Source organism: Antedon mediterranea, chromosome 6, assembly GCF_964355755.1.
Source record: "Antedon mediterranea chromosome 6, ecAntMedi1.1, whole genome shotgun sequence".
Classification (NCBI taxonomy): Eukaryota; Metazoa; Echinodermata; class Crinoidea; order Comatulida; family Antedonidae; genus Antedon; species Antedon mediterranea.
Genome location: NC_092675.1, coordinates 9625852 through 9652074, shown reverse-complemented (window position 1 = coordinate 9652074; position 26223 = coordinate 9625852). Strand labels below are relative to the sequence as shown.

Below are 26223 nucleotides of genomic sequence, written 5' to 3'. Positions count from 1 at the left end.
CTTATTTTTCAGCACTTTGATGCAATTAATTTGCGCATTTTTTCATTTTTAACGTGCTCGTATAGCGTTATTTTAAGTCGGAACTGACTCAAATTTGGTGAATGTACTAAGGATGGTGAGTAGAATGCGATTTGTACAAAAAATCGTATTTGTTACGCTTTTTAAGTATTGCGCGCGCAAAATATTTTTTTGTGCAGTAGTTTTTTGCTCTAATTTCAAGCTTTTTAAATTTTTAACGCACGATTTCATGTGCATGATCCTACGTGCGCGTGCGTTTTTATTTGCTAATATTTTTACCCTTGACCTGAAGTTTCCGTGTAGTGAATTTCATTAATATGTGATAAGGAATTATGAAGATATGATTTACAATGTGATTTCACAAAATGGCGTATAAATGACGTCACGGATGAGGGATCACTCTGGAAAGCTTATTAGAACTAAGTTAAAGTATTTGAAAGACTTTGTGAACTTTTAGTAATCATTGACATTAAACTTTTTGAGATATTTGTTACACAAAATCTGTACAGAGAGAAATAAAGAATCATAAGAATAAAGATTTCATACAATAACAATAGGTGATCATTTTATTCTAAATGATTACCTAAAAATATACGCCTCCCCGAATAAACTCCTCCCTCGAATAAATGCCCCCCTCTAAAAACCTTCCTGAACAATCTGTTTATTTGACTAAATATGGTAATACACATTTTTAATTCAATTGCAATATAGAGAAAAGGAACACAAAATTCAGTGGCATAACTTGAGTTTAATAATCATGAAGTCTAACAAATACAGTACACCCATTATAATGGAACATAGACATTATCAGAATGCATGTTATACATAGGTCTCCAATAATAAAGTCATGAATAATATACATTACTGTATCAAATTAAAAGATTTGGACAAAGGGAGTTTAAATTATTCAACGTTTTTTACTGGTTCCCAGTCAGAAGCCTTTTAATTCTTTTCTTGGCTAAATAATGTGTATAGATTTAATTGGGAGAGAAAATCTATAAGAGCTTCTATCAACATACACTGATGTACATTAAATTTGGATTATTAATAAACATTTAACATTATGGTTGCACAACATACATAAAGCATGGTTGATTCATTTTTCTCTCGCATCTATCACAACATTAACTTAATGACAAATGTTTTAAGAGTTAATTTTAAAATATGATAACGATAAATAAAACTGTTTTACATATTTCATGATAATAATTTAAAAAAAAACATTGTATCTCATAGTCAGCCTATTTTGCAATGCAAAATATGAAACCTGAACAATTTCAATTATTAACAAAACTCTAGCATAATTTCCGAAATGTGCTTCCTAAAATATCTACTTTCAAATAATTTTTCTACAGCAAATCAACCTTTCTCGAATTAAAAACAAGAAGTATTTGCAAAGGGTTAACCATTTAATAGCATGGCAGTTACTATGGATGATAAGTTTTGTTTGTTTTTTACAGATTCTTTTTACCATGATCAATAGTAAATAAGATTTTAAGATTAAATTAACAATTAAATTTCTTGTTTTTTCAAAGCACATCTTTTTAGTTAGCTCCTTGTTATAACTGAAGGGAAAACTGTATACAATACCATGTTAAGAATACATAATATAATTCACTACCACATTGTGTGGTAAGGAGGCATATAATAGAAATACTTGAATAGTAAACTCCACCACAATTATCTTTACATGATAGTAAACATAAATTTTAACTGCTTTCCAGATCCTTAAATGATTTACTTTTCTTTGGATCGATAAATGATTTAAACAATTTAGTAGTACACCAAGATAATCAAAGCAGGACATAATGTAAACACCAACCAGGTTTTTTTTTTTGGTAAGCAACTTAAAGATTTGATCACCACATTTGAACAAATAACCAACGATAAGGATGCCAAAAGAGTACCAACCAATATAGAAACATTACATTAAGGAGTTCCATGGGTATACATTTGCATTCTTTATCATCTATATTTTATATAAGCTAAAGGTCAAATGAAATGCTAGCTTTGTAATAACAGAACAACATCATCTTGGTTACATTGTACTAGACCAGTCACTCCACACCTATCAAATAAAAGTAAACATTTAAGATTATTTTACCAGACCAATACCTTTCTTTAACAAAATATATATAAACGGCTTACTAAACAGCCAAATAAATATACTTGTTGAGTGTCAACCTATACGATTGCGATGATGAAATTGAAATTTTTTAGAATTTGTGACATTTAACAAATATATATACTTTTGGCCTAATAAAAATAAATTCAACCAAATTGGTTAAAAAAGAAATGATTAAAAAACTTAATACATAATTTTTGTATATACGTTTATTATAGAATTAGCTGCACTTAAAATAATGTCATTTTATTGCCAAATAACTCACATTTTTCTCTGAAGCATCACCAGTACCACTGCTCCAACCTCCAAATATAGAATTAGATGTCTACAATGATACAAAAGTAACATTTTACTTTTAATGGATTACCAAACTAGAGCAAAAGGTGTTTATTTTTTTTCTTTGGGTGTATGTGGTAACATTCATAATCAAATAAATACCCTCTAGATATGAAAAAATACAACACAATTATATATCAAGAAGTGATAAAATAATACAGTAAAAATTGTATCAAAATGGTAAATTGTAGATCATTTCAATTGTTAAATTTTACTACAAACAGAAATGTGTTGTAATACAATTAGTGTGTGTATGCCCGTGGCGAGGCGTTTTTTTCAAGGAAATAAACTCGCCAGGGCGTTTATTCTGAATGATGTTCTATGGCGGGTGTTTACTCGAGAGGGGTGTTTATTCAAAGTGGGGGATGTTTATTCGAATACAGTAAAATCCCTTTTTTTTAAAATCATATCAGACTGACCATCATAGCGGCATTCATGTGGAAATCTCCCTCTACATTAGTACGTCTACCAATCACACCAGAGGTATGCAGCTTGTGGTTTTCCAGAAGACTCTCCTCAACAGATTGTGGAGATGTATGAAGCCAGCTGTTACCTCCATCACCTGTATGTAAATGATACATAAGCAATGTAATTAGTGAATGTTGATAATTTGACAACCTACAATCAATTGGTGCAGTAAAGGTGTAAAGGTTTAGTTTTGTGTTAGTTAGCACACCATGATTGGAATAATACACTCTAGACTTGATTGCCTTTTATATTCACATATTATAGTAATTTACTAACCAGGTTTATATGACCAGATACTGATGCCAGTTGCCTGACAAGGTTGGTTGCCAAGTTCAGTACCCGACGGCAGAGTTGGAAAGCCAGTTGGTGTTCGTCGTTGTTGTTGACGGCTTCGTTCAGTACCAATTGGCCTGAGTTTCCTATCTGATAAACCACTTGTGTCATTTGATAGAACAGGACTGGACGATTCCGTGCTTGATCTGGGAGAAGCCCCTGGTGAGCCATCCTGTGATGCACTGCTGTGTGTTGGAGACTGCATGGATGGTGTTATCTTTACCGGTACAAATGGCTGCGCATTTACATTCAACTGCGATCGTTCTTGAAGATCTCTTGGACTACAAGGACTGGTCTGGGATGGACCTGAATAGGATGGTGGAAATGGTTGAGATGTTTGTGCAGGAGCAACAGGAAAGCTGTTTTGCTGTGGTCGAAAAGCAGATGCTGCCATGCCGACATTTGATTTAGAGATAGTATTACTTAAAATTGAAGCCGGTATAGTAACATTACGGAGATTGGACGATATAGGACCGCTTCGATTGAAACCTGGAGCTTTTGACTTTTCTACAACATCTGCAATGTGTGTTTCAGGAAGTGAAATGGGTCCAACTGGCTTAGCTTGGGGTGGCTGACCAATAGGTCCAACCCTGAACATATCCGTAGAAGCCATTGAAGATGCATCAGAAAACAGGTTGTATGTTCGTGTAGTAGTTGTTGTCACCGTCACAGAAGAGGGAGTCATTGTACTTTGAACACCAACGGAAGTAGGGCGACTTATAACCTGTTCACTGAAGTGTGAATTAGGAGTTCCAACGGCTGGCTGTATCATTGAATGGTTACCAATGTGATGCTGTACTGGTGGAGTGTGACCACTGATAGCATGAGGATTTCTAACAGCTACATCTACTGGCATTCTGTTGGGAAAGTTGACAGGTGTCTGCATACCTGGTGATGGCATTCTATGTGGTTGTATTCCAGATGTTTGTATAGCTGGATGTCTTATATGCATACCAACGCTTGAATTATCAGGAGGCATAGGAATTTGCTTTGGCTCTGATGGAAAAAGCTGGCGAATTACAGGGCTGTGTCGCACTGTAGGAAAAGCTGGTGTCATTCCAGGTGCAGGGGGCCTAACCATTGTAGCAGTTGGATGTCTCTGAAGCACAGATGGACCAGGTGGATAACCAACAGGAAACGGATTTTGGGAATGCATCTTCGGCCTTATTCCTGACAAATGGGACAAGTCAACGCCGTGCGGCTGAGTTCGGGTCTGACTTGCTGATTGGTGTATGTGGTAGCTCGGTGTAACAGACGAAATAGAATTCGTCAACTTTCCATTTGATGCAGAGATCTTTGCACTGGTGTTCTTTGACATGGACTGTGAGCTTGAAGATATGATGGTTGATACACGTTGAGTGGTGGAGGAATATGTAGCAGAGTTGATGCGAGCTGTAGAGGATGTGACAGTAGCAGTGACCACCGAGGAATTGTGGGATAAATGAGCCTTTTTAAATTTTGGTATGATCTCATCTAACTCTTTGTTGGGATCTTTTATAAGTGCATTGATTAACTGATGAGCATGGCGTGTAGAATCAGCAGAGCCCCTGTGGACAAAATGAAAAACTTGTTTATGTTTTAACTAATTATCAATGGCCTGTGTATGAAATCTGAAGAAAAGTATAGTAGGTGGGATTACACTCAGATTGTACAATTTTTTAAACTCTTGTGTACAAATAAATTCATCCTAAATGGGCGCGATTATACTCAATGAACAATAACATTAAATAACAAAAAAAAGGAAGAAAAATTTAAACCAAAATAAAACACTCAACATATTCTCCTTCATAGTATTATTACGTTTAAAAAATGTAATTAATGTTTCAAATGGCATGGTAGCATTTGTCATCATAATTAGCTAGCAGAGTGATCATTATAGAACTTACTTGATATTAATAGTACGTTCTCCTCCTTTATTCTGTTTATCTACATCAATATGTGCACCAGTTACTTCACGAATGGCATTGATGTTACAACCACCTCTGCCAATCACTCGACTTATAGCACTACCAGGTACAGCTACTTTTTTAGACCTGAAACAAATCAAATCAATATTTATTTTCTTCCAAACAAGAACATACATATGTTATAGCTTACATCAATAACTTTATTGATTATAAAAACAAGATTATATATAATTTAATAAGTACTTTGAAGTAGTTATTAAATTACAATCCTGTTAGTACAGTTCCTGCTGTTTCTTGGGCTTGAATCTAACCCTAGTCATCAGCGCAAGCTAAGTGGTCTAGAGGTCTGAATGCTAGGCTAGTGATCTGGAGTTCATTGGTTCGAGTTACACCCACAGGCATTCTCAGAGTAGGGCATGCATTCAATCAATTAAGATTATATATGTTTAAAAAGAATTCCTGAATATAAATCATTATCAGTTACTTTAAGTGTTGTTTTTCACAATCAAAATGTATACTAACCTTCGTACAACTTCCATCCATCCATCGTCTCGTCGTTGACCGCGCTTAGGGCTCACAATTAATGATGGCGCTGTTTTACTGCCTACTGATGCCACTAAGTTGTTATCTCCCATGCGTGCATTCTTGGTTAGCGAGATTGGTGTCAAACCATTGTAATCCTCAGATACCCTGTAAATCATAAACATTAACACTTATTTTGCGCCCATTTTCTATGAAAAGCTCTTAATCTGCAGCGCTTCACATACTGTTATAAAATTGATTGAAATAAAAATCTTTAAAGATGTATTGTCCCTTTGACTAATTAAAAAAAAAAAAGATTTTGAAAAAAAGTGGGTCATTTTGAAGTATCACAATAGTAAAAAATATATCATTTAACTGAAATACAGACGTTTTTTTGTTCAAAAAATAACTGCGACTTCCAGTCAAAGTTTTCGATCAAAACATATCTCATAATGCAACATGCTTGTTTGGCTACTCTGTATGCATAATCCTAAAACTGTATGAAAACACCTTCTCAACCGTGACGAGTTGTAAACAATCCTAATTAGCATCATGCATAATGCATACTCGTGGTTTGAAATCTTTATTTACTTCCGCTCGTGACGATTTTCCAGACGAAATGTAATCAAATTAATTTACCTGTTAATTATGTAAACTTGTTGTTTTTGGCTCGAATTTTCGACTTAAAGTATAACCGAATAACTTTAATATTACATTGATATGGCCAATTTAAATTTAGAATATTTTGACCTTCATTTTTTGTGTTTCAAGGGACAATACATCTTTAAACCTTTCATTCTTATTACACTGATGCTTCATTATTCCCACTTGTTCTTATTATTTTTTGTAACCATGTTAAAGGGCCAACTGAGATAAGTTTACTTCTATGTTGGTCCTCATTGTTATGCTCTGTATTATGCCATTGTGCATTCTAATTGTAATCATGAAATGTGAAACCAGGTTACCAAAACCCAAGATTTTAATCTAATTTAAATACTTACATTGGCTTTTCAATATGTCTATTACTATTTGCTTTTGTGTCTTTCGATGGCCTTTTTCTCCTCCCTCGATCATTCTTAGTATTTTCTCCTGATGTTTTATAAAGTAGATCTTTCTTAGAACTTTTTACTTTATTCTTCTCATTTTTCTCACTCTCTTTGGTGCTTGCTACGACCGCCACGGTTGTTGTTACTCTAGTGGCAGTGGATGTTTTGGTGATCGCTTTCTCTTTTCGGTTGCTTGACTGAGGTGCTACAGTGTCCGTAGTTCGGACTTTGCCAATTGTTGTTGTGGTTGTGGCACTTGGAGGTTCTATCGGTACTGTTTCTTCAACTAAACAATTTAATAAGAAAAAAAAAAGATTAGAAGTAAATTAGAACATTGTATTCAAAATTAATTGATATTCAGTAATGTTTTGTCCGCACTTTTGAATAATATTCACAATTATGTACATAATTTGATTGTGTTCTATTAAACCAAATTATAATTTTGATTTGATTTATTAATGACATCAAGAAATGCATTTTGTTTAAATTCCACTTCAGATTTTACTGTTTAGACAGAGTTGCATCAAGGCAGTCTAACAACAGGAAACTGAGCTCGCCTTGTTAAGATAGGAACTCGTAACAGTTCTTTGATCTTATGTCTGGCGGCGACAAATACCTAAAGTACTGTACTATGAAGATACTCTCCGCATCCTGTTGTTAGATTGCCTTGGTTTCATAATCAATGATTATCAATTGACATCTAAATGTGTTGTTAATCTCTTTGAATCTATACACACTGCACAAAGAAAGGCAGTCTAATTGGTGTTAGACATCCTCAATCTTTAAATCTTAATTAGTTCTATAGTTGCGAATTGACGCCTAAATGTTGTCGTCCCCTTAGTTTCTTCAGTCATCATTTCTTCTTTTACAGCTCAAAAGGAATGTATACATACTCTGAGCTGGAGTCTTTTCATCTTCCTCATCATCTTCCTCTTCAGGCTCCTGTGATTGGTCATTGGCTGGTTTCACAGCTTTCTTTTCTCTCTTCTTTAATTTTTTCTTTTCCTTTCGTTTAGCAGCAGCAGCTTTTCTATTTTCTTCCCTTGACTACAAAACAATGATTTCATATTTAATTTTATTATTATTTCAATGAAATTCCAGTAAAAATCATGTTTTAGGAAATGTCATCATTTTTTTTATACAAATTGTATTTTCTTATTAGGAATGACTGATGATTAAACAATGACAATGATTTTACCTTCTCCGATTCTAGTTCTTCTAGTAGTATATTTGCATTTCTATTTGCTTCAGCGGCTTGTCTATCTTTGGCCGTGACAATTATCTCCATACACTGATGACATTTCTTTAGTAGTTCCTAGAAGGAAAAGAAATAAAAATGGATTTAAAACAGCTTCAGGAAAAGAAAAAAATGGGAAATATGTATATTTGTTTCAGATATGTGGCTTATTGTTGTTTTCTATCGTTTTTATATATTTAGGCAAATTGCCCAGGATAACCATAAGCGAATTCATTCACTATCCTGCTTAAAGGTGGCAATCATGTTCACAAGACAAACAAATGACAGGACTTAAACCCTTGGATTGATAGCTAAGCATCATAACCAAGCCACAACTCCACTTCCACCAAGCCATAACTCCACTCCCACCAAGCCACAACTCCACTCCCACCAAGCCACAACTCCAATCCCACCACAAGTCACAACTCCACTCCCACCAAGTCACAACTCCACTCCCACCAAGTCACAACTCCACTCCCACCAAGTCACAACTCCACTCTCACCAAGCTATAACTCAACTCCCACCAAGCCACAACTCCACTCCCACCAAGCCACAACTCCACTCCCACCAAGCCACAACTCCACTTCCACCAAGTCACAACTTCACTCCCACCAAGCCACAACTCCACTCCCACCGAGCCACAACTCCACTCCCACCAAGCCACAACTCCACTCCCACCAAGCCGCAACGCCACTCACGATATTTCATGTCGGATATTTCACCAAAATAATGAATTAAAAGTTCACTTGCACTTTGGTAAAAACTGAATCCTAACTAAATAAAACAATCTTTGTTTCAGGTATGTGGCTGATAAACTGATATGCTTACCTTATCTGAAATGGTAGCAATAAACCTCATACATTCTGTATCTGATGGAAATTGGTTGACATGTTTAACCATCCATTTTACAACCTTCACATGACCCTAAAAAAATCACAATGAGAGAAAAACAAGGTTTACACAAAATGACACATGTTATACTCTACATTGATGAAATAAGAAATAAACAAATTATCAATTGTAACTTCAGTTATCTTCTAACAATTTTGTTACATGTTACAGTACCAGTTCTTTTTCATCATCAAGAAACTATTACCAATATTATAAAATTAAAATCAATATACATCAATACTCAAATTATTCATTATTAACAAATGTTTCAAACCTTGCGGAAGGCTGCCATAAGGCAGGAAACTTTGCGATTATCTTGGCTATCAATGTCAGCTTTGGCATTAACCAACAGTTGTACAACTTCCAAATGACCACCTAAATTGAGAAAAAAAAAATTTACAGTGCAAGGACGAAAGAAAAGTAATTTGACAAATCGCAAACGATGGATTATCCCAACCATCGCTGGTCAACTTGTGTTGAGCTTACATCCTTCTGTTGTGTCCCAGTGGGAACCAATCCTAGTGGGAACCAATCGTAATAATGCATCTTTTATCAAAGAATTTAACTTATTTTGCTTCCAGTAGTATTAATTATCATTATCTATAATAAAACAAACAAACAAGAATTACCATTGCAGGAGAGCCATAGTGGAGAATTCCCTTTCTTATTTTTCGCGTCTACTAGGGCACCATATTGGAGTAATAGTTCCACAAATCGGTAATGCCCTTTATCCGCAGCAATGGTTAATGCTGTATCTCTTGACGATGGAACTGGTGCAGCATTCACATCGGCACCTTTTTCAATAAGAACTCTGCCTACATCAGCATAACCACCAGATGCAGCTTCCATAAGCGGTGTTAGGCCAGTCTGTTAAAATAAAGTACAATGGTTTTAGTAGTCAAAAATAATAATTATACTGTACAGTACAATACTTTAAAACATCATACTTAATCATCCATTTAAACAATTAATATAAATAATCTGCCTGAATTATATTTGTTTCACTTGCCTTTGCCCTGTGTTCAACATTTGCCTTACGATCTACTAGAAGGCTTACAACTTCTGTCCGGCCTTGGAAACAGGCTAGTGTCAGTGCTGTATTGCGGTTAGTTTCGATTTGGGCGTTGATATCGCTTCCCATGTCCAGCAACAGTTCTACAGCTGCTGTGTGGCCATTCATAGCAGCTAGCATCAATGGAGATATTCCCAGTTTACTTCCAGTTCTGAAATAAAAGTCAACAATGCCTTACAATTGGTGTAGCTACAGTATGCAAATGATTATGCAAATTAAATGAAAATTTATATTCAAAGTGATAGAGAATACTGAATGTATGATTCAGTTATTTAGTAAATGCATGATAAGATAGCGAAGGAGTAACTGGCATTGTACCATCAATGAAACAAATTATGTACGTTACAGTATAAAATGAAAGACTAAAAATACTTGCATAATATTAAACTATTGTAAACAAATTAATTTGTTACCAACTGCAAAACCATGAACTACAAACCTTGAATTAATCTCTGCCCCATGTCGTAATAGGAGTTTAATTATTTTGACATATCCACCAGACGCAGCCAGACTAAGTGGTGTATAGTCAGACACATTGCGGTGCTCTTTGTTAGCACCACGGGATAACAACAGATCAACAACCTAGGAGAGAGAAAATAAGATGAAGGTGATTGTGGTATAATGTCAAATCTTTAAGGATCACTTCCTGACCACTTTTTCTGTACAGCACATAGATGTGTAAAAGTTCAAATAGATTATACCCATTTCACACCTGCAAAAAGTAATAACTTGTAACAATTGAAACCAGGTTTGCATAGTGTGAAGGTAATTTTTAGAAAATTCTCCAAAAAAATCTTGAAAACAAAAAAAACACACCAATGAGAGGGCTATTTTTTTTTATTGTGAGATGACCCAAGTTGTTAATTTGCACACATGTATTTCCTTGGTATTAAACTGACCAATCATAGTAATCAAATAACATGCAACTAGGCTTTCTCCCAAGACTCGCGTTCACATATGCATGTATGAGGCCATGTATTATATTGGGAGATCAAACCCGATTAACAATTTATGCAGATGCAACTAGGCTTTCTCCCAAGACTCGCGTTCACGTATGCATGTATGAGGCCATGTATTATATTGGGAGATCAAACCCGATTAAAAATTTATGAAGATGTGAAAAGGGTATTAGTTACCAATATAGTCTTACCTCATATCTTCCACCAGAGCATGCCAATGAAAGAGGCGTGTCTTTGGTCCTTTCAGATTGCGCTTCAATCTCAGCACCATGGTGAAGGAGAAGCTCAACAGACCTGGTGTGGCCGGCAGTAGCTCCGAGAATTAATGGTGTAAATCCTATTAGATAATAAATAGAATAATGTACTTTATGCTAAATAGACCATGAGCTAAAGTTATTAGTAATTATTTTGGCCTTATTTTTTTAACGGAATAACACGTTTCAATTAATTAATTTCGTTTCAATTAATTCAATTAATTAACCCTGTTGCTTCTTTTATTAAAGTAAAATTAATTAAAAAACATACCTTTTTTATCCCTGTGTTCCAAGTTTGACCCTTTCTCCAGAAGCAGTTTTATAACTTCATCATGTCCACTAGCACATGCTATGGTCAGTGCTGTATCGTGATTACTCTCTGTACGTGCGTCAATCTCTACAGGGGCGTGCAGTTCAGGAGGTGGTACGATATCAAAATCGGCTGGGGATGCTGGCCCGGAAATGGCCTTTGACTGAGGAGTTGGTGGTGTGATTTGCTGTACTAAATCAGTGGTTATGGCAGGATAGCCACACTGGGTACCTACTGAATGGGTTACTGGTATTGGTTTCTTAATATCTTCTTGACATTCAGCATCTAAAAAAACATTTGTTCAATATATTTTTAATCAAAAAAGATTTTATAACAGATTAAATGTTATTTTTGGTTAGTTGGATCAGAATTAGGTCACAAGAATATTATAAGAAGAATACCTGATACAGCATTGACTGCATCTTGTAAGGTATCCACAACGGCAGCCAGCAGTTGTTCTTTATCACTGGTTTCTGTCATGACATCATCCCAAGGAGTCTGAGTACCTTCCCCAATGAGTCCTTGTTCAACCTCATTGACTTGACCTGTTCTGGCCAACAGAGTCTGTACATCAGGAAGAGGAAGTGTTGGTGCAAAAACAGCCTGAGCTAAGTGGGTTGCTATCAGTTTATCTGACTGAATACTTTCTTCATCTGTTAGGATAAATGGTTCTGGTTCCTCATCTTGTTCTGTATACTTGGCATTGATCACACCCTGTATGGCAACTGCTTCACCAGATCCTTCCGCACCACCATCACTCTGTTCATGATAGACATTTTCTGAAGCTCGCATCAGTTGGATTTCTGAATCACCAAGTCCACTATCATCTTCTTCACCATCAAATGGACCTTTTCTTGATTTGTTATTATTTGCTTCAGCTGCTGCTTCTGCCATTTCATCAATCTCTTCCCGGATCAAATTCGCAGCATTGTGTGCTGCAAACTGTCGACTCTGTACAACCTCTCGGAACTGAGCAGCAACTTTTGAAGCAGTCAGTTGCGAAAGAGCTTTCTGAGCTTCCATACGCTCTTGAAGTTCCCGCTCTACCTTCTGCAGCTCTGCTATTATCTGCTGTTTCTCTAGAATTTGTTCCTCTGCTGTTTTTTGTCTTTTAGGTGACGGTGAGCTTGAGGTGGTAGTGAATTCTGATGGCCATTTAGCAACATTTTCGAATGAGCATGGAACGTTGTTAAAGAATTTGACGTATGATTCTGGATTGGCATCACTTTGGTTGGACGGGTCGTATATTGCATTTGGCAGATCTTGGTAAGATTGGCCAGCTATTCCTGATAAAGCACCTATCAAAATCAATGTTCATAATAAAGTTGTTAATCTGATATAGGCATAATTAAGTTTTACCATCTCTGAATCACTTATTAAATAAATTTGAATTATCATTTAGAGACAATAAACATTACATGATTTTTGCAGTGCAACAATTATAGGTGATTTATAGGTAAAAACTTGTCTACACATTCTTTACTTAAACTTTATTGAAAGTTCTCAACAGTTAAGTAATTCATTAATTAGAACGGCAAATCAATGTTTAATTTCTTACCTGGGATTACCACAGGGGGTCCCACCATTGGAGATCCTTCTTGTGGATGTTTGTCTGGTTCTTGTGGGGGTACTACCATTGGAAGTGATTGTGTTGGTACCCTAGGGATCTCTCCCTGCTGTTCAATTGGGGGTGTGATACTACCATCCATTGGTAGGCTAGCTTGGACCATATTGGCTGGATACTCCAGTAACAGATCTACTACCTGGGAATGGCCTCCCTTGGCAGCTTCAATTAGACTAGTTGAGCCATCCTGTTGAGAAATGCAAACCAAATGGTTATCAGAATCAAAATGTGTTTAATCAAGTTTATTTCAATAAAGTAATATATTAACTACGATTACCCAGAATTAAAGATGCACCGCTAATTAAAATTTACTTTATAGGCTTGGCAGTACCGCAATAGAAATCTGGGGACGGCATTGAACCGCAATATGGGTTGCATTCCAAGTTGCATAGCATACAATAAAATCAGAGGGGCATGGTTAAAATATAGGACTATGCTATATCCAGAGACGAAGTGGTTGTATATATATATATTTTACCTTTAATTTATGAGTTGGATTAGCTCCATGAGCCAAGAGCAATTCTACAACAGATAGATGTCCTCCTGCACAGGCAAGAGACAGCACAGTGTGGTCATTGTTGGTTGTTGCTCGATTCACATTTGCTCCTGGAAAAGGCAAATGTTTTTTTTAATATAGCTTTAAATAATCAATTAAACATTGTCTACAACTTGTATTTCCAGTTTTATTTAGAATTTGAACCTCATGCTGCATACCGACCACATTTTTTTTACTTTCTAGGAAATCAGATATGGCATTACATTGGTTAAACTACCTAACTACTGAAAAAAGTCTGGCTTTTATAGCACAATTTTGTATTTTGCCATTTTAAGGGAAATTCATGATTTTTCGTTTTCATTTCTGTTACATTTGTTTTATGTATATTTAACTAGATATTATATTTAAAATTCATGTCTATATCTGATCTTTAAATTTACTAGTAAACAAGATCATAATTAAACTACACATTTTATTAGTTGACGTTTAAGTAATGTTACTTAATTCTATTTTGAAGTGTTATGCACTTTTTATTATGTTATCATAATGCTTACCTCGGCTTATTAGGAATTGTACAGTGCACAGGTGTCCAGCTCTGGAAGCCTTCATCAATGGTGTTCTACCACCCTCGGACTCGTGTTCCTAATTTGAAAATTATCAAATGTATGTTCTTATTAGTATTTTCGAGGTAACTATAAAATACTAATTATTGTATTAATAATAATATCCTTGATTTACAAAGCACCTAATGTTGTGAAAACTCTAAGCAGTGTACATATTACTACCCAAGTCATTTTGTTATCAAACACATATAAAAACATACTCCCATATTGCAGGTAGTAATTTGCACAAAGTTGTGTCTTGACCTTACCAGGTACCCATTTGTACACCTGGGTGGAGTGGGTGTATTGATGATAAGTTGAAATACTGAGATAAAACTGTATTAATTTTAAATTATATGATGTAGCTTCTCAAATTTTACTATTTTATTCTTTATGTTTTCATAATTATTGAGAATTTAGAATATTCAAAAAGAAAAAAGAATGTTTTTTAAATGGTAAAATTAGTTAATACAACATTCTTACCAAGTTAGCTCCAAACGCTAACAATACATCTGCCACATCAGTGTGACCATTTTCACAGGCATATGTTAATGCAGTGTCCCCAGTGGCAGTAGTGGCATGTACATTAGCTCCTGAATATAATAAAATAGAATAGAATTACAATCTGTTACAAAGTGTTCTCCCGACTGAATTGACTCCAAACGCTATTATAAATGGTGTAAGAAAGTTATACATAAAACAATCACTTATCTAGTATCAATTTAAGGCTATATTTTGTCAATTAGATAGACAAAGTACAATAATACACAAGTTTAATAGGGCATATTGGAAGTACAGTTGAACCTTCGTGAGCGGCCACCACTCTTAAGCGGCCACCTCCCTTAACGGCTGCACTTAAAAGCCTGTTTGTTCTTTCTATCTAATTAGTGTATTTGGTACCTCTCGTAAGCGGATACCTCCCCTAAGCGACCACGGTCACTTTTTTTTTATACTAAAAATTAGATTTTTTTATGGTAAATTAACTCCCGTAAGCGGCCACCCGAAAATAAAATTGTTATACTTATTGTGCTTTATATATTAGCTTTATTTCGAAGCAGTTTTAAAAACATTTCTATGAAGAACACTTCTGTGTTTTTTAGATGAGATGAGAAAACTACACAGATTTTGACCAACCATTTTCATATGATAAAAGCTTTTAAACAATACTAAACCACCTGATCATAAACAATAAAATACAATTAGTTGCAGAATGTAGATGCCCATAGCCATAATACGTGATTTTGGCCCTCTCGTAAGCGGTCATCTTCCGTAAGTGGCCACTTTTCCCGGACCCGAGGGTGGCCGCTTACGAGAGGTTCAACTGTATAGGTAAATGTGTATTTGATAAACATTTATCTAAATTCAAATTGTGGGCAAGACACGCAGCTTTTGTATGGGAATAAAAATAAAATATCTATATCAATTACAAAAACAGCTTCACAATTAAATCCATACAAACCTTGATAAAGTAGGTATTTGACCAGCTCTACATGACCCTCCTGTGAGGCTTCCATTAGTGGTGTTGAACAGCCTAGCTCCATATCAGCTCCAACTTCTATCAGGAATTTAGCTACTTCTAGAAACCCACCGCAGCAGGCTAGAGTTAGCGCAGTCTCTTGGGTCTCTTCTGTTTGTGCATTGATATTGGCACCTAGAATTATAACAAATACATCAAGTTAGTTAATTGCGCTGGGCTCAGATTCAATGTCAGTCATATTGTTATGTTTAAACTTACTATAGTAAATGTAGGGAAATATCATTTGGCTTGCAGCCTAACTGGGCTGAAATTGAGCACAGGTGTGGACTACACATACAATAACTTCTTCTCCCCAAAGGGTTCCTTCGTTTCGAGTGCTGCCACCAAACGGCACCCGTTCGTCAGTCCACAACAACAGGGGCTGATTAGACCAGTACGACGGGATAACCTCCTACTCTTCCGAAAGGACTGGATTATTTAGTGCACATGAGCCAGAATTGTACACTGGACCTCCATTTTAAGTCCTTATCTGAGAAGACTTGTTTTACCACCAGAACAATGATCAAGAAGTGACTTGAACCTGTACCGATTGTATAGCTATGGTTTGTGGTGACTCTGCCCAAGTTTTAAAATTAAGCTTACCCAAGGGTGCTGCTTCATTACAGTGTATACCTACCATCTTTAGAGAGTTTTGGAAAAGGTCAAACAACAACAACAAAAATTTCAATGGAAAACGACCATCAGTGGATAACCACTTACTGACCTGTGAACTTTAAAACTTATCATTCTGTGGTCCTGTTTAAGTATTTACCTTGAGCTAGTAACAAAGCAACCATTTCTTCATGTCCCTCCCTAGCAGCCTCCATTAGAGGTGTGTAGCCTTCATCATTAACTTCTTCTATATTTGCTCCTCTGTCTATGAGTAGAGCAGCTAGATCTACATGCCCACCACATGCAGCTAATGTCAGTGGCGATTCAAAGCTGTCTGCTGGCATGTTAACCTAAGATAAGCAAGTAGTAGAATTGAGTTATCAAACATAAAACTGTAGATTAAAAACTACTTCTCTACATTAATATTCCAGAATATTTTAAAGGACACCGGTCACCCTCTTCACAACAAACTTAACTACCTAGTCCACAACGGTCGCTTTCAAACACCGACCTCTCACACCAACCGGTATCTTCTCTCCTTCAATCCTTCCACAAGACATTTCAACTTTTTAACAAAAATGTTAAAGGTAATAATGGATCTCATAATTTGTATTGTTTTGAATTTTTATTCATGTTTAATGTTGTCTGTTTCTTTTCATTCTGTACATTTTCAAATTTTTATTGTCATACATTTATATTATTTATTTAAACAAGCAATGAATTTCAGGAAGGATTATTAAACATAATTTGAATATTGAATACTACTGAAATAAGAAAATGGAAAAAATGACAAAATCTGAGAATTTAAATAGTATTCTACTAAATGCTTTCCTACTATTAAACCACTTTTACTATCAAACTTGTGACAACAAAATGTGATGTGCCGATATATGGACACAATGACATCATATCACTACCATATTTGGGCTAGTTTGATAGTGTAGACAGAGCTTTAAGCTTTATGTTTAAAACCAATGGGATAGGAAGTTTTCACTCAGTATAAATTATAGTATATTCTTGACAAAAGTTAGCATTGATAAGCTTACCTGGGCCCCATGGTCAAGTAAGAGTTGTGCCACCTCAACATGACCATCCATTGAAGCCTCCATTAATGCTGTATGCATTTCATCTGTCTTGTGCTCATGGTCAGCTCCTGCTTCCAATAGAAACTTTACCATTTCCAAATGACCTGAAAATTGAGAAATCATGTATTTGATAAATATTACTATTATACGGCCATGATACGTTGAACACCAATTCTCGTAGGATCACCGAAGTTGAGCAATGTTGGGCTTGGTTGTGTTCTGGATGGCAGATTGCCTGGGGAGTGATGGTGTAATGATAATATAGGACTAGCATGTGATAGGCATTAGGTTCAAGCCTATTTGTACAATACTGATTGTATCTTTAGGCAAGATGCTTACTCTCATTGCCCCATCCTTTGTAAAGCAAATGTTTACATATAGTGCATGTTAAAGAACTTGGTACACTATTTGAAAAAAGTAAAGGATCATCTCCCAGTGTGGTGATCTGGTAGGATCATCTCCCAGTGTGGTGATCTGGTAGGATCATCTCCCAGTGTGGTGATCTGGTAGGATCATCTCCCAGTGTGGTGATCTGGTAGGATCATCTCCCAGTGTGGTGATCTGGTAGGATCATCTCCCAGTGTGGTGATCTGGTAGGATCATCTATGTTATTCATTTCATATTGAAAGCTACAAGTAAGAATTTACATTGAAGTAGAAATGAGCAGATTAACACTATCATTAAAAGGTACCTTTATAGCAGGCTAGTGTGAGAGCACTCTCTTTGAACTCGTTGGAGTGTGTATTAATTCCAGCGCCTCTCATCAGCAACAAGCGAGCCACTTCAACGTGACCACAACTGGCTGCTTCCATTAATGGAGTGTGACCATTCTCATTATGATCTTCGATATTGGCACCATGCTCTAACAGTACCTGTACAACATCCTCATGGCCGCCACTGCATGCATACATTAGTGCTGTGTTTCCTTAAATTGTAACAAATTTCATTAGGTTATTAGAATGTGTCTGTCTCATGATTGATATTGCTTTTCTTTAATGTCTGTGTCTAGGCAAGTTTAAAATAAAAATTAATACATCAAATCGCATATTTTCAAATGTTTATAGAAAGCATTATGGGATCCTCAGAATACCTTTTATCTGCATTCTATCATTTATATTATATAAAGTTTTCTGAAAATACCTGTTTGTGATTTAGAGTTGACATGCGCACCATATTCAATCAACAATCGCACAACATCAACATGTCCCCCTGATGCCGCTTCCATTAGCGGCGTACAATCCCCCTTTAGTCCACGGTCTTCAATAGCTGCATTCATTTTTAGTAACACCTGCAAAGAACATCACATTTATAATCAGAAATAATAAAAGAGTCTGAAGTGGGGCCTTGATACTATTTAGAATGACAGAATGCTAGTGTGTGAATATGTCTATCCTTACCTGTGCTAGCTCAAAGTAACCACCTGAACAGGCTAAAGAAAGCAAACTCTCGCCTTCCTCTGTCGTCTCATGAATGGCTTTTTCATCATCAAATATTGTCGCACCAGCAGTTTTGTCGCTATCCTCCATATATGATGCACTGAAAATGTGACAATTGATTAATTTTATATGGTTATCGTCCATGTGAATAGATATATGCCGGGCAACGATGCATCTATTTATACAGGCATCAGTCAACACGTCTGTAAGGGCTATTGTTGTTATGAGTCTAATATCAGAACATGCAATGAGGTTAACTAGCCCAGACTATGTTTGATAGCCATTTGCTAAGCTGGATACAACTTCAGTAACTAAGCACAATTCTTACCCATCTGCTGTTTCGTTGCCTATTCCAGCAGCGTTTTCTGCACGCATCCGATTGAGGGCAGCTGCAGCCTCGTCCAATGCAGAACTCACTGAAGAGGTTAATTTGCGTAGGATCTCAGGGTCAGTAAAAGCTTTCCCATCAGCAGTTGTAAGCTTATCAATGCCTATAAAGAACAGTAAAACCAATGACTTTAATTTAGTTCTAATCTTCATCATAGATAATATTTGAAGATGATTAAGCTTTATTTAAAAATGCGAAAGTGTTTGTTTGAGACATAGTGTAAATATTAAAGGTGAAGTACTGTATCCAGTATATATTTCATAGATTTTGTTCAATGGAATTAAACAGTTGTATTTTGACTTAGCTTTACACTTATTACCTAATTTAATTTTTAAACAAAATGCTATAAGCTGTGAACTAACTTGATTAAGCAAATTTTTTTATTTTATTGAAATCCTATTGTTACTGTTAATAGGCAATAGTTGACCTGTGTAAAATAGTAACACAGTATAACTAACTTATTCTAAATTTAATGGGATTTTAAAAATTATTACAGTGTTACAACCAGCTTTAAAGAAAACAATAAAACATATTAACAAAGGGCAATGTGAACATGTGTTTACCACATTATGTTAGTCAGGCTGTTACTATGCAAATCTAACTATAGATACTGTAAGTTATAATGAAACCACACTTATTAATTTTACTTACTTGGAATTACCTATATAGTATTTACCACTTTACATTATTATTAGTAAAATAGATTAATAATTAAATATTTAAATATTTTAAAACATACAAAATTGGATAAAATTGGAATAGCCACACATTGGAATAAAATTGTATAAGCAGTTCATTTTTTATAATATTATAATAAAAATATGTATTTTATCAAATTAAATTTAATTCGTTTTGGGGATTTACTGCACAGGGCTATTTCTGGCATCATGTAAATGTTTGCATTTTTGTCTAGTGAATATTCTCCCTGTATCAAAATAAATCGAATCAAATCAAATGGAAAGCTAACATTTTGAAAGACATATTATTTCATATTTAAACAAAAATGTATAACTTTAATTAAACAAATGATTTATTATCAGCATTAAACTAACCATACCAATACCATACATACTTAGTTCAAAATGAGGTTGTAAATCATTAAATACTGATGATACATTACAGTAGTACTGTTTATTTTTATTTGTGTATTTGTTTTAGAGTAGAATACACAAATTTGAACTCAGTATAGGCCTACAAAACCTGCTACTCTATTATCATACAAAAGAAAGTGCAGGTATGTATATAACCATTGAAAACAAAAGAGATCTGCATGAATAAACACACTGTAGTGCTGTAGTAAATGAAGCTTCCACAATACATTATGTAATTCTTTGATATTCAGAAAATCATGGTAATAAAGGTTCATAGTGTCATAGTGTAAAGGTTCTTTCTTTCACCGATAGAGACACTATAATATCTCTATGTTTCACCCAATGCTTTGGTACACCTCCGGAAAATAAAATCGAACATCAATACTTCGTTTTCATGACACTCCATGCGGCTATGGCCCAATCGATATGTACATAGCCATGAAATAAATAGCCAGAAACATTAACGTTTGATTTACTTGCCAGAGCTGGCATGACATGCGATTTTCATTTAAGTAATTAAAAGAAAATGAGAATGTTTAAACGCCATCATGGGGTTATTCTCAAGCTCAATTTAAACATTCTCTTAAACAAATATAAAACATAAATCAAATGGTTCTTCTATTAAAATTATAAACAAGATCAGGGAGTGTTTATTTATTATAATTAGTCAATTATTTTTGTTGATAAAAGTTTATTTTTACAGCAAAAACATTTTTATTCTTTTCTCTTATACAGTAACTAGCAATTATACCCGCCCCAGGGCGGGTTTCAAAATTAGTTTACAGCCTTCTCAGTACATAACACCCGACGCCAGTATCTGTCTATACTTACCAACCTCCACCCCTCTTCAATAACACCCTATACTCTTTCTTAAAAACAAATTCTTCCCAGTGATGGACAAATTCAATCTAAGCTTCGAATTGAGAGGAGTATGCATAGCTACGATGGGTCTAATAATGGTTGAAGTACATTGTAAATTGTGTAAATGAATAGGTGTCATATTGGCTGATAATTAAAATATGTAATTTAGATACTGCGGCCCCCTAGCCTTCTTTCTCCTTTCACCACCCCAGCCACCATCAACAAACCTTAACTCCTCCCCTGGACAGTTCAAATTTAGTAACTTTTCCTAGTACAATCCAATCATATGGGCTACTTCATTACGCTAGTATTTTCGCTCCTCCTCCCCCTACAAACACACCCCAGATACACTGGCCGGTTCCAGTACAAATTGTGTTGTTATCACTCCCAACCCATAATCCCTCAGTGGCAGTTTTCAAATGTAGTTTAAAACATTCCAAATACAGTTTCGGTCATGGTCATAGGCCTACATCCCCACCCCAAACTCCCATCCGCTTCCCAGGGATGATTAAATACTTTAACATTTTCCAACCACAATTCTGGTGTAAGCAAAATCTCCACTATCCCCTGAACCCAAACCCTATCTCCCAACCCCACTCTCCCACAATGGGCGTTTTTCCCTTGGAGGATTGGTGGTGTAGTTGAACACAGTAACAGTAAACAACGTTTGTATGTTCACACAGGAATGGATGTCTGTACTGAGACAATCCAAGAGACCGATACATAGCTGGATATGGTTAAAGTACTTTGCTAAATGTGTAAATGAATAGGTGTCATATTGGTTAATGAGTATATCTATATACGCCTTGCTGAGGATAATTAAAATACTGTAAAACTTTTGTAGTATAATTTTACAATTCAATAGCCTACAACCCCGAGCCCTAGCAAAAAATGACATCAAAAACCACCACACCACCCCCGCCCCACCCCTCCCACAAAAAACCCAGGAGTCGGGGGAATTTTTTTAAATGTAGTTTAAAACCTTCCGGGTACAATTGCCATCATTCTGATACCCCATACGTATGGTTACGTGCAGAAACAGAAATTTTTATAACGAACAAACATCGAAAGGGGGGGGGGGGGGGTTTGACCACATTTTGGTCCCTAACTTGGATCCTAGGTGGCGGATGATGTTGAAATATAGCTTAGAACATTCCCGGTACAATTGCGGTCATTTTGATACCCCTGTAAGATTATGTGCAGTAACAAAATTTTGTATAACGAACAAACAAACAAACAGACAGACAAACAGACAAACTCTCTCACTTATAATATAGATAAGGCAAACACAAATATATAAGAATACTTAGTATGCATAGATAATTTTCAAAGGAAAATGTATGTAATATGTAATCTTTATACACTGCGCCTGTCGACTGCACCTAAGTCGAATCTAATTGGACCGGTATAAAAATTCGAGTTATGCGAACTTCGACTTACAGATTTGTAAAAAAAAAATGCTAGGCCTAGGTCCACTCACTATGTGGCTAGGCCCAGCTAGTTGACCCTGTCGCGATCGCAGCCCCCCCACACAATGAGCCTTCTTGAATTGAGTTTGCTTAGCTAGCTAGGCCTAATAATCGGCAATGACAAACTGTATTTTCTTTATGGTTTAATCGTAACAATACGAAAACGTATAATTAAATACATTTCAGTTCTTATTCGAAATCGGTATCCATTGTTTATTGCCATCTGTCTAACACAAAAATGGGTACCCACGCCGCTCAAGTTCTACAGATACAGTATAATATTAGCGCGAGTTATAGGACGCCGCCTATACAGTAGAACCTGTGTTTTACGTACCCTGATTTTACGTTCCCTCGATTTTACGTACGCTTAAAATAACCGATGACGTCATCATTTTCTTACATTGAGGGCGCAATTTAACAACAACAAAGCACACAAAGCCACAATCATGGCTGTGTGTGGAATTCTGCTGTGTGTGGGACAAGCTACACATGTGCATTCCCCCTAAAGCAGCGACTGTTTTTATTGATAGAAAACAATTATATTTTACACTTTATTTAAACATCGCACAGCCTGTATATACTGTACTTTTCTAGTTAGGCCTCACATCTTGCTAGGCCTGCTAGCCTGGCCTGAATAGTCTAGGCAAGGCCTAGCTAGTGACCACCTGCATACTGTACAGAAGTAGGCAAACACGGCTAGCTACGATCTCTACGTATTTGGGGTCAATTTAAGGTCAACCTTGATTTTACGAATCCCTTGTTTTACGTACGCCTTTTGGTCCCGTACCATACTTAAAATGAAGGTTCTACTGTACTATATAACCTGTATGAGAGAATCGATATGGTCCCACATTATCACCTCTCCCGTTTGTTTATTTAATTTCCGTACGTTTCATCGGCTTTTTTAGCGCGTTGTTGCCGCATGATTTGTGACTTCGACTTATACGATATAAATTACTAAAGAATGTGTGTATTCAGACCGCAAAAAGACGTTGACTTAGACGAATTTCGACTTAGAAAAATTTGACTTACAAATAAAATTTACACAGTAATGTATAGGAAAGAATTGGGACTTTCATAACAATTCAACTTACGCGATTTTTCGTTCGACTTACGCGAATTCGACTTAGGCGGAGTCGACTGTATTAAAAATAAAGCATAAAAATGTAACTTGCCTGCAGCTTCAAGTAGTGCTTCTAATGTTTCTGGGTCAACAGTTCGGAGGTCAGGTGTTCCGCTTGGATCTAGGTGTAGAAGCTTGGAAGCAGTGTCCAGTATCGGCTCCCCGTCAAAATGTTCTAATTCCTTATCCAGGATGAAAGGTGAAATCTGAGGTAAAAAAGGCAATTACAGTAGTATAGTATTAGTAGTATATTCTTTTAAATAATCAAATCATCAGTACTTTGGTTTTGTAGACATTCTTTGTGAAGACTAAGTCACTTTTTGAACTTTTCCTTGCCCAAAAAACTTATTCTTCTCGATTTTGACAAAAAAAAAGTTGCTGTACAGTTTTAGTTACTTAATTTTGTATATTGTACTGGGAGAACAAAGGGCAATCATAGCTATGAAGGTAGACATCTGAAATACTGTATGATCCATGAAGACTAGTGTACATCCTAAAAGCAATGTTTATTGTGGCACATTCTACAATTAGGTTCTCATGGTTTAGAAATTACAGTAGCAATGATGACATGTATAGTCGTTTATTTTGTTTCATCATTATGTTTTGTTAACAATATATCAATGAGTCCCTAATGTTAATAATAGTTAAAAAAGAGAAAATACAATTGTTGGATACAGTAGGACTACATTTTCTGATAACAGCACAATGTTTCAAACATCATTTCAACAACAGATTTCTATCAAGTGTATGACCCACTATACAACCCCCGGAAGAGGTGCGTAATTTACAAATAATTACTGACTGATCACTTTACCACACACCATATCATAAACAACATGGTCACAGTGCGTCAAAATGGGTGCGTCATGGCCACCTACAGTAAAGGTAAGGCACATTTTTTACGCACAGGTGTGTCATGGTATTCATAAGGTATGTCGTATATCGGACAAATGACGCACCTCTCCCGGGGTCGTATAGTGGGTCATACAATTGACAAGTGCATTACCACACAACACCATGCATTTGACAAACAATCCATTTAAAGAAACAAAGAAAAACAACAAATAAAACATTTTTTCGCAAAAAAAAACCCCCCAGAATTTAACATTGAATAGGCGGCCTAACTAATATAATTTTCCAGCATTTAGGCCCTAGGCATTATATTATATGCTTATTATATTAATAAGTTATTATGAGAGGCTAGAGGGATGGATAAGTTGGTAGCCGGTATAATAATGCACTTGTCAATTGTATGACCCACTATACGACCCCCGGGAGAGGTGCGTCATTTGTCCGATGTGCGTCTTACTTTTGAATATCATGACGCACCCGTGCGTCAAAAAGGTGACTTACCTTTAGGTGACCATGACGCACCCATTTTGACGCACTGTGACCATGTTGTTTATGATATGGTGGGTGGTAGAGTGACGGACATTGACACACCTTGTTCATTTTGATGTGACGTACCAATGACCATCTAGGTTTTTAGACGCACCCCTGTAATTCTTTGTAAATGACGCACCCATGACGCACCTCTCTCGGGGGTCGTATAGTGGGTCATACAATTGACAAGTGCATAAATAGGGGCCAAGCTAGGTCAACATAGTTTACCCAATTTTTGTTATAGTGTTACAGATTTAATATTCAGGGGTTTATTTTGATTATAGGCCTACTACTAGGCCATATAGGCTAGGCCTACACATCACATGTTATTGTTAGGCGTACTAGGCTAGTAGGGCTGGCTGGGAACGGATCACCCCAAGAGTAGTAGCCTAGTAGTAGGTAGATAAGATAAGCATATTTCAATATCTTGGTATGGTAGGCCTATCTTTAATTCACATGTATTTTTACATGTTTCATCAACAGTAACTAACATAAGATATACTAAGATATAATCAAACATAAGCGAGACAACACGAAAAGACATATAGGCTTAGGCTAGGCCTAATTCTATGGGTAGGTGGCTAAAAAAAATAAAAGAAGGGCTAGCTAGCCTAGCCAGCCAATCCTCATTTTGATTAACCCAATCAGGACAGTCGCTAGCCTAAAGTATTGCTGGTTAACCTGTCATCTTCTCTGAATTTAAAGCTGAAACATTCAGGTACTGATGATTTACCTCTGAAGCCTCTGCTTCTTCACTGCCTGATAAGTTAGGCATCTCTTGTGATTTCGACAAATCCTCTTGTATTGAATTCAAGTTCCCTTCAACCTGATCTAACGTGGAGCTCAGACTCAGCAACTTCTGCTGGGCTTCGCAAAGTTTTGACTCAGGAAGAGCAGTTCCGGTATTTTCATCCCCACCATTCTGCATTTTCTTACTCTATGTTTACATAATATTTATACTGAATGCTTCTTACTTAAAATTATTCCAGAAAAAAGGACAAATTACGGCATTATTCTCCTACGACTTGTTCTTCTATTCTGATGTACGAGCAGCCATA

The 26223-nt window shown here is 36.0% G+C and overlaps 1 protein-coding gene across 1 annotated transcript; it reads right to left on the bottom strand.

Annotated features, from left to right (window-relative positions):
• Positions 1-746: 746 nt before the first annotated feature.
• LOC140052406 (ankyrin repeat domain-containing protein 17-like) lies at positions 747-26223 on the bottom strand. The gene is made up of 30 exons (XM_072098017.1): positions 25899-26223; positions 23835-23988; positions 19179-19341; positions 18812-18950; positions 18555-18702; positions 18106-18339; positions 17376-17518; positions 16490-16679; positions 15661-15852; positions 14685-14794; positions 14154-14241; positions 13582-13709; positions 13038-13290; positions 11881-12777; positions 11441-11764; positions 11107-11252; positions 10396-10538; positions 9894-10107; positions 9514-9751; positions 9159-9259; positions 8822-8917; positions 7954-8070; positions 7649-7802; positions 6711-7041; positions 5710-5877; positions 5167-5313; positions 3224-4827; positions 2899-3041; positions 2409-2468; positions 747-2086 (listed from the first exon to the last, which is right to left on the bottom strand). The coding sequence occupies exons 1-30, from the start codon at positions 26091-26093 to the stop codon at positions 2057-2059; spliced, it is 7050 nt and encodes a 2349-aa protein (XP_071954118.1). The 5' UTR covers positions 26094-26223; the 3' UTR covers positions 747-2056.

Excerpts from the sequence above, each read along its gene's own strand:
- LOC140052406 (XM_072098017.1), bottom strand. The coding sequence starts at position 26,093 with ATGCAGAATGGTGGGGATGAAAATACCGGAACTGCTCTTCCTGAGTCA. Across the intron at positions 3,042-3,223 it reads TATCTGGTCATATAAACCTG|GTGATGGAGGTAACAGCTGG; the intron begins GTTAGTAAATTA and ends ATTTACATACAG. Across the intron at positions 2,087-2,408 it reads GTGATGCTTCAGAGAAAAAT|GTGTGGAGTGACTGGTCTAG; the intron begins GTGAGTTATTTG and ends TTTATTTGATAG.